Source organism: Acomys minous (assembly GCF_964271855.1).
Source record: "Acomys minous genome assembly, chromosome: 2".
NCBI lineage: Eukaryota > Metazoa > Chordata > Mammalia > Rodentia > Muridae > Acomys > Acomys minous.
Genome location: NC_140484.1, coordinates 7,144,968 through 7,157,004, shown reverse-complemented (window position 1 = coordinate 7,157,004; position 12,037 = coordinate 7,144,968). Strand labels below are relative to the sequence as shown.

General features: G+C 38.5%; 1 protein-coding gene across 4 annotated transcripts in view; it reads left to right on the top strand.

Annotated features, from left to right (window-relative positions):
- The window catches only part of SHOC2 (SHOC2 leucine rich repeat scaffold protein), a 78,019-nt gene that overhangs the window by 25,904 nt on the left and 40,078 nt on the right, over nt 1-12,037 (top strand). For 2 of the 4 annotated variants that reach the window (XM_084772582.1, XM_084772581.1), the window contains exons 2-3: nt 683-782; nt 9,321-10,258. In XM_084772582.1, the coding sequence (XP_084628708.1) occupies nt 9,556-10,258 (703 nt within the window). In that variant the 5' untranslated portion in view covers nt 683-782; nt 9,321-9,555. The remainder of the gene's footprint in view (nt 1-682; nt 783-9,320; nt 10,259-12,037) is intronic. The other 2 variants (XM_084772583.1, XM_084772580.1) reach the window with 1 other exon arrangement.

Sequence of the window (12,037 nt, the reverse complement as noted above, 5' to 3'; positions counted from 1 at the left end):
AAACTGCTTACAATTTCTTCTTAATTTAGAAGTATTCAGATATAATTAATCTTGACTTTTGTTTTTATAGTATATGATTAATTCTAAGGGTTTAGCCCATTCTTATCTGTTATTGGACATCATTACAGAGTTGTCTTCAGTGTTGTGCTGTCACTTTAATGTGGGATCTTCAGTGATAGCACCTGTTTGCCTGTTTGTAGTTATGTCAGAGTTGACAGATGTTTATCAGTTTTGTACACTCTTTAAAATTGAGTTTCTGTCTTTTTAGTTTTGATTTCATGGCTGTCGTTTTGCCTATTTCCTTCTACTTTCTTTGGATTTCTTTTATTTTTTCCAAGTATCTGGAGGTGGGAATTTAAATTACTGGGATCATATAATCTAATTATCATTTAGGTGTGAATATATCCCTCTAAGCTGCTGCTTGCATCCTATAGATTTTGATATATCTAATTTTACTCTGCTCAGTGTGTAATTGTACTTGTTAGCTTCCTATTTGATGTGTAGATTACTTAGCAGTGTGTTTATTTATGTGTTTAAAGAATTTTATTATTTTTCTGTTACTGCTTTTTAATCTTAATTTCTTATGTTCAAAGAACATACATTATATGATTTTCAATTCTTTAAAATTTAAAATTTTTATTTTATTTATTTTTTTGTTTTTGTTTTTGTTGTTTCGATACAGGGTTTCTCTGTGGAACAAACCTGATTGTCCTGGACTCACATTGTCGACCAGGCTGGCCTTGAACTCACAGAGATCTGCCTGCCTCCGCCTCCTGAATGCTGTGAGTAAAGGCGTGCGGCATCATACCTGGCTTAATTTAAAGTTTTTTTATATTTTAGGATAAAGTCTACTTTGATATATTGCATGAACCTTTAATGAATGTGTAGTTTTCTTTCATTTTATATTCACCTAGTTCCAGTTATTTTATTTTGTGGTTATTCTGTAGTTGTGGTAATGGAAATTCCCCCTGTAGAGGGTCTGTGTGTGTGTGTGTGTGTGTGTGTGTGTGTGTGTTTTGGAGGCCAGAGGTCAGTATCAGATATCTTCCTCAGTTGTTCTCCACATTAATTTTTGAGACAAGATCTCTCATTGAACCTGGATCCTTTTAGCCAGAGTAACTGCTTAGCAAGCCCCTAGGAGCTATCGGTCTGCCCCAGCACCGGATCCCAGGTGGATGCTGCCATTCCCAGCTTTTGTGTGGGTGCTGTGGGTCTGAATTCTAGTTCTAATGTTTGTGCAGCAGAAATTTTTTAGCTAAGCCATCTCCCCAGTCAGGTCTTTGTACTTTTATTAGATGAAAATACTTTCCTATTTGCAGCTGTATGATTTGAGACTGTGCATTCGATAACGTCTTATGTTCTTGGAGAATTGACTGTCTTCCTATCACCTCTCCTTTTGTTCCTGGTAATGCAACTTTAGTACTAATTTGTTCATTCTAGATTTCCTTTGATTAATATTTTCATGGTATCTTTCCCCATAGTTTTTAAAGCAATGTATTTTTATTTATTCTTTGAGAATTTCATGCTGTATCTCTTCCCCACTCCAGTTCTTCCCCGTACCCTCCCCATTTCTCCTCTCAAGTTCTTGTTCTTTTAAACTCAGGATCCAGTTAGTGCCAGCTATATGCACATGGGCACATTGACATCCTCCAGAGTGTGAGCAGCCCTCCAGGAGGGAAGAAAACTAACTCTGCCTCGCTCGGTTATTAACTGCCAATAGCTTCTCAGCTAGGGGTGGGAATTCATGATTTCTCCTCCTATTCATAATGGCTTGATCTTATGCAGGTCTTGTTCAGGCAACCGTAGCCACTCTGAATTCCTGTGTACAATGGCCCTGTCAGGCCCAGAAAACGCTGTTTCTCATCAGTCCCTTTTTCAACCACTGGCTCTTAAAATTTTGGGTTCTTTTGTCTTGAGTCTTCCCTGAGCCTTGCAGGGATAAAGGATATGGTTTAGATGGCTCACTTGGGGCTAGGCACTATACTGGCATTTATTCTGCGACTAGTTGTGATGCTATACTAACCATCATCTACTGCCAAGAGTTGGATGAGGCTTTAGAGCTGCACTAATCTTTGGGTATAATAAAAAGCATATTTAGCAGGCAGTGTGCTTCTGTGTTCATTTAGAAAAGTAAAGCCCGGCACAGTAGCTCACACCTTTAATTCCAGCATTCGAGAGGCAGAGGCAGGCGGATTGCTGTGAGTTTGAGGCCAGCCTGGTCTACAAAGCAAGTCTAGAACAGCCAAGGCTAACAAAGAGAAACCCTGTCTCGAAAAAAACAAAAAACAAAACAACAACAACAAGAAAAAGAAAAGTAATAGACTCTCTTCTGTGACCTATTCAGCCACAGGTTCCTGGCCCAGATTATAGTACTAAGTATGAGGTTAGTCCTCTGGAGTGGGCCCTAACTGCCCTATGTGGTTGAATTGATTATTTATGACACTTTGAAATCATCCTGCCTGTCTTTTTAATGGATTATAGCTATGTTGGAACCACTTAGAGTTAACATTGTTGTTGTGCTTGTATTTAAATGTGCTGGCTTATAGTCTTTGTATTCTTTATTTAATTTCTCATCTACTCTGCTGCTCTATGGATTACCCAACATTTGTCTTAGGGTTTCATTTTCCTACTGATTTTATATTGTTGCCCTCTTCTTGTAATTAATTTATGGTTTACAATATCTTCTTAAAATTTTATTACTCTTATTTGTATGAGAACTTTACTAATGGAAGTAGAATGTATTTAGTATAGTTTAAATCTTTTTCTTTTCACTTATGATACTATCATCTTGGCTATTACAGTTCATGCATTAACATCCATCCTTGCTTTCAACAGTCAAACATAACATTAAACTGAAGAAGAGATATGTTGCGATTTTATTTATCTATATTCTTTTATCTTCCCCACTGGTGGTCTTTCATTTCTTTTTAAATTTAATTTAATTTAGTTTTTTTTAAATTGAAAATAGATTCTTCTCTCATATAATGCACCACGATTAGTTTCCCCTCTCTCCATTGCTCCTAGCTCCCTCCCTGCACCTCTCCTCTTCCCCTCATCCGCTCCCTTTCCTCTTCAGAAAAGACTAGGCCTCCAAGTGACAAGTTAAATATGACAAACAAGATACAATAAGACAAGGCAAAAACCTCTCGTATCGAGGGTGGACAAGGGAGTCCAATAAGAGGAAAAGAATACCAAGGTCAGGCCACAGAGCCAGAGACATGCCTGCTTCCATGGTTAGGAGTCCCACAAAACACCAGACTAACAGCCATAACAGATATGCAAAGGACCTGGTGCAGACCCCTGTTAGCCCTGCTTAGGTAATTTGGTAGGCCATGTTCTCTTGGTGTCTTCCATCCCCTCTGACTCCTACAGTCTTCTGCAGGGTTCTGAGTTCTGAGGGGAGGGATCCAATGAAGAACTCTAATTTAGACTCTAGCTGCATATTGTCTGGCTGTGGAGTCTACACCTACTCCCACCCTTTGCCAGAGGAAGCCTCTCTAATGATGACTGGACAAGGCGCCAATTTGAGTATAGCACAATGCCATTAGAAATCATTTCATTGGTTTATTTTTGCTAGTCATGTTTGGTTCTACCTACGTCTCTGGGCTATTCAGTCTCCAGTTCCTGACCATCTAGGCAGTGTAGGGCATGGACTCTCTCTTGTGGCTTGGGCCTCAAGTTAAATGAGGCATTGATTGGCCACTCTCACAAGTATTTGCTTGCTTTTGTTCTAGAGCTTTCAAATGTGCTGTTAACTTGCTATTGTGAGACCCCCCCCCCCCCGCTTTTTTTTTTTTTTAAATATGAAAGCACTTAGGGCTATGAACTTTTGCATTGTTTCCATTGTGTTCCATAGTTTGGGTATATTGTGCATTCATTTTTATTGAATTGTGTAATGACTTTAATTTCTTTATTGACCTATATTTCATTAAGTAGAGAGCTGTTCAGTTTCTGTGAATTTGTAAGCTTTTGTTGGTTCTGTTGTTGTTGATGATGATACTTAACTTCAATTCATGCTTGTCTGGTTGGATGCAGGGATTTATTTCAATTTTCTTCTATCTTTTGAGAGTTGCTTTGTACCTGAGTATGTGGTCAGTTTTGGAGAAAGTTCCAGGAGGTACTGAGAAGAAGTTATATTCTAGTATGTTTAGGTGGAATGTTCTGTAAATATATGTTAGGTTCATTTGGTTTACAACGTCAAGTAGTGCCAACATTTCCCTCTCTAGTTTTGAATGGCTTGCACATTGGTAAGTGTGGTGTATTGAAGTCTCCCAGTATTAGTGTGGGAGGATTAATATGTGACTTAAGCTGCAGTCGTATTGCCTTTACAAAGTGGATACCCTTGTTTTGGGGCATAGATGTTAAGAATTGAAATGTCATCTTGGTGGATTTATCTTTTTGAGTATGTAGTGTCCTTTCACCTTTCTTGATTCGTTTTGGTTTGAAGTCTATTTTGTTAGGTATTAAAATGGTTACACCAGCTTATTTCTTAGCTCCATTTGCTTGGAATATCTTTTTTAAAGTCTTTACCCTGAGGTGATGTCTATCTTTAATGTTGAGGTATTTTTCTTGCATTCAGTAGAAGGGTTGATCCTGTTTTCACATCCATTCTGTTAATCTGTATCTTTTTGTTGGGGAATTGAGACTACTGATATTGAGAAATATCAACGATAATGATTCTTAATTCCTCTTTTGTGTTGTTGTTGTTGTTGTTGTGTGTGTGTGTATGTCCATAACCGCATTTCCTTTCTTTTAGTTTTGTTGCTGTGTGATTATTTCCTTTGTTTTATGGGGTGTAGTTAACCTCCTTGGTTTGGATTTTTCTTCTACCACCTTCTATAGGGCTGAATTTGTAGATAGATATTGTTTTAATTTGAATTTACCATGCAATAGCTCATTTCTCTGTGGTAATTGAAAGCTTTGCTGAACTGACATCTGTCCAAGCCTTTGGCTTTTAGATCCTCCATTGAGAAGTTGGTTGTAGGTCTATTAAGTCTGCCTTTATATGATACGTAATCTTTTCCCCTTGCGTGCGGCTTTTAATATTCTTTCTTTATTCTGTATGTTTAGTGTTTTGATTATTATATGGTAAGCAGACTTTTCTCATTTGGTGTAATCTATTTGGTGTTCTGTATGTATGTATGTATGCCTTGTGTACCTTTATAAACATGATCTTTTTAAAGTTAGGAAAATTTTCTGTGATTTTGTTGAAAATATTTTCTGGGCCTTTGAGCTGGGATTCTTCTTGATCTTTTCACAGTGTCTCAGATTTCTTTGATGTTTAGTGTCAGGAATTTTTTAGATTTAGCATTTTCTTAGTTGGATGTATCCATTTCTTCTCATTTTCAATGTTTGAGATTCTCCCATTTCTTGTATTCTGTTGGTGAAGCTTGCCTTTGTAATTCTGTTCATATTCCTAAAATTTTCATTTTTTATTTGTTTATATTTTGTTTATTGCTTTTGTTTTGATTTTCAGGTCTTAAACAGGCTTTTTGTTGTTGTTGTTGTTGCTTTTTCAAACCAGGGTTTCTCTGTTACATACAGCTCTGCCTGTCCTGGACTCTTTGTAAAATCAGGCTGGCCTGGAACTCAGAGAGATTTGCCTGCCTCTGCCTCCCAAGTGCTGGGATGTCTTGAACAGTTTTGTTTCCTTTAACTGTTTGTTTCTCCTTGGCTTTCTTAAATGGATTTATTAATTTTTCTTCAATTGTTTGTGTTTTCCTGTATTTCTTTAAGGGATTTGTTAATTTCCTCTTTAGGACCTCTATCATCTTCATATAGTTGGTCTAAGGTCTTTTTCTTGTGCTTCAGGTATGTTGGGATATTCAGGGCCTGTTGTGGTAGGATGGCCCTGGATCTTACTGTTTGTATTATTTTATTCTGTCTAGGCATCTGGGTTTGGGGTGATTCTAAATCTAGGAGGTGCTCATTTCTTTGTTTTTGTTGATTGGTGCTTTGTTGTTTGGTTTCTGGTTCTCTGGATTTTCAGAATGCTTCGGCTGTGTGCTGCCTGTTTTCTGGCATGTTTGGCTGATGTGTTCAAAGGGAATGCTTGCTAGTGTTGGAGGCTGGGGGGAAGGGCATGTCAGGGGAGCCAGTCCATTGCAGTGCTAGAGGCAGTCCTGAGGATGCATCTGCTGCAACACAGAGAGTGGAGGTCAGCAGGCAGCCTACCTGGTTATCTGGAAGGCATGGTCTGTGTTTGAGCAAAAGTGTCAGCCTGGTTTGGGGGCCTGGAACACAGCAATGAGGTGAGGAGGGGAGGCCTGAGGGAGGGTTGTCTGTGTGCCTGAGGAGGTATGGACAGGGCGTGGGTGGTGGGTGTGTGGGCTGTGTTTGTGTGTGGCGACTACAGCTGGTGTTCTGTTACAGCACTAGGAGCAACCCTGAGAATTGGGTCTGGGAAACAGGGAGAGTGGATCAGGTCTGGGGTAGCCTAACTGTGGATTTCTTTCATTTCTTATGGTGCAAGTTGTAGTCTGTAATTCTCTTTATTTTGTTTCATCTGAATATTCCTTCATTTTACTTACTTACCTGGAGTACTGTTTTTTTTTCTGAGCAAGTAATCCTGGGTTTACAGGTCTTTTAACACTTGAAAAAATTTTCCACTTCTTTTTTTTTGACCAATTAAAGAGCTCACTGCTACTCAAGTTATTGTTATATTGTAGCTTTGTATTGGCCAATAAATGCTATTTTCATGTTTATGTACGTATTTCTTTGAATTGCTTTGATTTGGAGAGAGTTTATTCTTTGTTTTCTCTCAATAGATTTATGAAAATACTAGCCATAATCTTTTCAAAATTTTTTTAGCTTTACATTCTTTTTCTTTGCCCTGGGTCTTGTAATAATTGAATCCTAGCTGTTTTGTTTTCATATACTCCCCAAGCTTCTGTTAAATGTTGAGTTTTAGAAATCTTTGGTGTGATTTCAGTGAACTTTCTGTAATTTCTGTTCTTGTATTGACCAGTATGTTGAATTGTACAATTTTTGTTTATTATGATTCTTAGTTGAAAAATTTCCAGATTATTTCTTCGTATTTTTTGTTCAGATACTTTTTATGTTTGATTTCAAGAGCATTTATTTGTTGTAGTGTTCTTTTTTTTTTTTTTTGGTTGTTATTTTGCTGGGATTTTTTGTTTGTTTTTGTTTTGTTTGCTTGTTTTTTTGTTTTTAGAAACAGAATTTCTCTGTGTATTCTTGACTGTCCTGGACTCACTTTGTAGAATTTACCAGTATTTTATGCGCTGCAATTTCAGGTTGAGATCATGCACTCTGCCCAATCCATGTTCATGGCTGCAGCAGAAGTCTTATCTTTTCATTGTCCTGTACAAACTGAACCTGTTCTTTACTCTGGACAGAACTTTTCCTTTTCTCTATAGCCCATGATATTCTACTTTGCCACTCTATGCTGAATTTTTTCTCTAAAACAATGTATTTTATGTCACTAATCTGAGAAATTAATGTGTTGTCTTGCCAGTAGTAGTGACATGTGAGTGTTTTAGTATACTAAACTATAAAGTTATGGGGTTGGAGCATATATCCTATGCAAACACCCCAGCCCCCAGGCTCCCCATCCTGGTGACCTGCAGGAGATTTACCGTAGGGCTGTCATTAGTACTAGACAGGCGCTGTCCCACTGAACTATAATCCTACCCTAATAGAAACATTTTCCATTTGTCTACGCCTACTTGCTGAACTTTTAGTAACTTAAAAAAAACAAACAAACCTCTTAATCAGATAAGATACTGTAATTTAAGTTTTAAGCAATACTACCAAAAATATTACCAGCAATAAAGAATTAGACACAAAATAAGAATTATTTTTAAACTAAAAAAAAAAAATGTTTGGGAGACGTGATTTGTCCCATAGGGTTTGCCTTTCTTTTCTGTCTTTTGTGGATTCGTTTTGCCTCCTGTTTCACCAGTAAACCATGCATGCGCATGCATATGTGCTTCTGTGCCTGTTTGCATGGCAGAGGGTGGCTTACTAACACATCGCAGAGGTTCCTCTCCAGCACTGGGGTTTCAGGTGTGTGCCATTGAGCTTGTCTTTTACATTGTTGCTGTGGATTGGACTCATGTGTATGATTGTGTGACAGGCGCTTTACCAACTGAGCTATCTCCCCAGGCCCCTTTATACCTAAAAGAATTGTGTGCCATTAGTCTTTTGTTTCCAGTTCCTAAAATATAAATATCAGCAGAGATTACTTTTTGTCACTGTTTTAAAAGACAGTCCTTATATCTACATGCATTGGAATCAACTACCATGGTTATTATAACTCTTGCTCCTGAACCTTTGTCCCTTTCAAATCTCACTTTATTTTGTACTTGTTCTTTACTGCTCCTTAGTCTGTGTCAACTTTGAGATCTTTCCTGTTATCTAAAGTCATTTGGTTAGTCATGTAGATAAAGTAGATTCAGTGTATTTGTTAAATACAGTCTGTGGATATGCACTACTTAATTTGGATTTTTTTAATTTATTATTTTAATTATGTGTATGTGCACGTAAATACAAATGTCCTTAAAGGCCAGAGGTGTAAGAGCCTCCTGGAGCTGGGGTTGCAAGCAGTTGTAAGCTGCCTGATGTGGGTGCTGGGAATTGAACTCAGGTCCTCAGAAAGAGCAATACATGCTCTAAACCACTGAGCCATCTCTTTAGCCCCCCTAATTTGGATTATTTCAGTATACAAAGATTAAAAGGCTAGTTAGTTAAAATACTAAAAACAAAACAAAACAAAACATCTGTGCTTTTGTGTCTGTTTGTATAAATTGGATATAACAATTCCTTTTTAATAAAATTATAATTATTATATATTTACCTTCCATACTGACAGCGGTTTCCCTCCCTTCTATCCTCCAGTCCTTCCCCTCTCCCTCTCCCCCCATCCACTCCTCCCTCCTCCGTTTCTCTTCAGGAAAGGGAGGCCTCCCATGGGTATCAGCTACCCCTGGCATAGTAAGTTGCTGTCCTGGGCTTGCCCAGTAGCAAGAAAGGGTCACAAAGGCAGACAGCAGAGCCAGACAGCATGAAGACCAAGCTGCACAACTGTTGCCTACATGCAGAGGGCCTGGGGCAGCCCCATGCGTGCGCTCTGTTTGCTGGTTTACTCTCTGTGGGCCACTATGAGCCTTGGTTAGGGGATTGTGTTGGTTTTATCTTCCTATGATTCTTCTCCCTCTTCCACAGCATTCCTCACTCTGCCTAGAATAATGAATAAGATATAAGGAAACTACCAAATTCCACAGTGATTGTTTTGAGAGACTTTACATAATGTAAATTATAACCTAAGGTAATTTACTACTGTTTGTGTTGTATTTCAGGAAATCTAATGAATCACTGACTGACCAGCACCATTTTACCAGTTGGAATGAGTTATCAGAAATGGGCATAGTGCTTTTAGAGCCAACATGTAACAGATGGATGTGACTCCAAGCTCACTACTTCTTCATGCCAGCACTCTTTTGACTGTATAGGATCTTTATCTCTTCATCTTTGATCTGGATTGCTGGCAAATAAAAGGAGTTCATGTAGTGTTTTGTTTAAGCTTGAGTCACCATGAGTAGTAGTTTAGGCAAAGAAAAAGACTCTAAAGAGAAAGATCCCAAAGTACCATCTGCCAAGGAAAGAGAAAAAGAGGCAAAAGCCTCTGGAGGTTTTGGGAAAGAAAGCAAAGAAAAAGAACCTAAAACCAAAGGGAAAGATGCCAAAGACGGAAAGAAGGATTCCAGTGCTGCCCAACCAGGGGTGGCTTTCTCAGTCGACAATACAATCAAACGGCCAAATCCAGCACCTGGGACTAGAAAAAAATCCAGCAATGCTGAGGTAATCAAGGAGCTTAACAAATGCCGGGAGGAGAACTCAATGCGCTTGGACTTATCCAAGAGGTCTATACATATACTGCCACCATCAGTCAAAGAGTTGACTCAACTTACAGAACTTTATTTATACAGTAACAAATTGCAGTCCCTCCCAGCAGAGGTGGGCTGTCTAGTAAATCTCATGACGCTGGCTCTCAGTGAGAATTCACTCACCAGTTTGCCTGACTCTCTTGATAACTTGAGGAAGCTGCGGATGCTTGACTTACGGCATAATAAACTGAGAGAAATCCCTTCAGTGGTGTATAGGCTGGGCTCTCTCACCACACTCTATCTTCGCTTTAATCGCATCACTACTGTGGAAACGGACATCAGGAACCTGCCGAAGCTCATCATGCTCAGCATCCGGGAGAACAAGATCAAACAGCTGCCTGCTGAGATTGGTGAGAGGATCTGGGTTGCTTTTCATAGTATTTGTTAGCTAAGTAATTTTGTTGACACTTTCTCAGTGTCTGAAAACATTTTATTTCTATATTCTTTATTTGCAGTTTATTAAATAAGCTATGAGCTTATTTTATTGACTTAAGTGAGTTACAGAACAAATATAATTAGACTTTTATTGGACAATTGAATCTACATTTCTTATTGGAGAAAAAAATTTTAAAGAGGTTTGCCTTTTAAGCTGTTACCTTAACACCTGTTTTTATTAACTATCTTTATATATATTTTTTATCAGCTATGTTGTGTAAACTTTCCTATTCTGACTCTTTGTCTGATAAGTTGTTTATTTAAATTCATGTCACTTTACACCTGATTATCAAAACCAGTTATCACATTACAGATTTGTAAAAGAACACTGCCACAGGAAAGTAGGTCCCCCCCATTTTTGAGAGTACTTACATGTTCATTAAAACAGAATGTAGCGGTCGGGCACAGTGGTGTGCAGCATCCAGGAAGCCCATTCTAGGGTGATGGTTGGAGCCCAAGGTTTGGGTGCATCTTAGGCAACAGAGTGAGTCCTTGTCTCAGAAACAAGCACAGCAAACAAACAAAACCTAATACAGAAAGGCAGGAAAGAAACCTGTAATATGTGCATTGCTGCCGGCAGTTTGATGCATTTCATTCTTGTCTTATGTATTAAACTAAGTTACACTGAAACAAAGGAAAAAACTAAAGAATGGTATAGGAAGAAAGGAACATAAATGTGCAAGCAAACCAATAAAAAGAAATCAGCGCTTTTGATCCTTTTCTGAATAAATTTTGGAACATCCTTTTAATTGTGGAATAAATGAACCATTTGGAGTATATTAATTAGCAGTTTTTGAGAAATTTATGATAATGTCTTTGAGCCCCTTTCATAAGATTTTTAAAATATCAAAATAAAAAGTGAATTGGGAACTTCAGAGTTTTTCAGTTTGTTATAGGCAGCCTATTTGCTTAAGAACAGCCAAAGATGAAGCGAATACTTTGTTGAGTGAAGAATAGTCTTATAGTCAATGATAAAGGAAACTTCCTGACTTTGAGATTTTGCAGCTTCTCAGGATGTAGTGTTGTATGCTTAACTTTAAAATAGTACAGTTAAAATTCAGACATGCTCTACTATATTTGACTCTACACACTTAAGCGTTGATTTTGTCGTAAATGTCTCCCAGCCATAATCAGAGAAGTGCGTTCCCTGGTGACCAAGCTTTTAAATCTATGAGCCTATGGAGGCCGTTCTTAGTCAGATCACCACAGAAGCCTTTGCAGTCTCATAATTGTCCAAAATGCAGAAAAGAAGTCACTGATGTAGGCCCAGCCTGACATTAATCACTCTACTACCCTTCTTAAGGCTTAGTGACCATCACAGAAGTAGGACAGGAAGTCTGTAAGAACCGGAAGACAGGGTGAAGGGCAACAAAAAGCCATTCCCTGGATTGATACAGCTACTGTAACCCATGTCATCTGCAGTTCCTGCACTGGGCGCACAAGACCAGTACTGCCAACACAGTTAGTCAAGAAAACAGGTGTGCTCACAGGGCTCCAGAGGACTCTGGGAAAGGGGAGATCATGGTCTTCAGTTGTGTGCCCTCTGCTACTTTGGCCAGGCTGCGCTAGCTAGTTATATTAAAGCCATGGTCACGCGGATGGCCTGGTTAATCTTTGTGAGTCACAAACAACGCTACATGAGAGATTTGTGTCAAAGGAGAGGATGGATAGGGCTGGTAAGGCCATGAGATAAG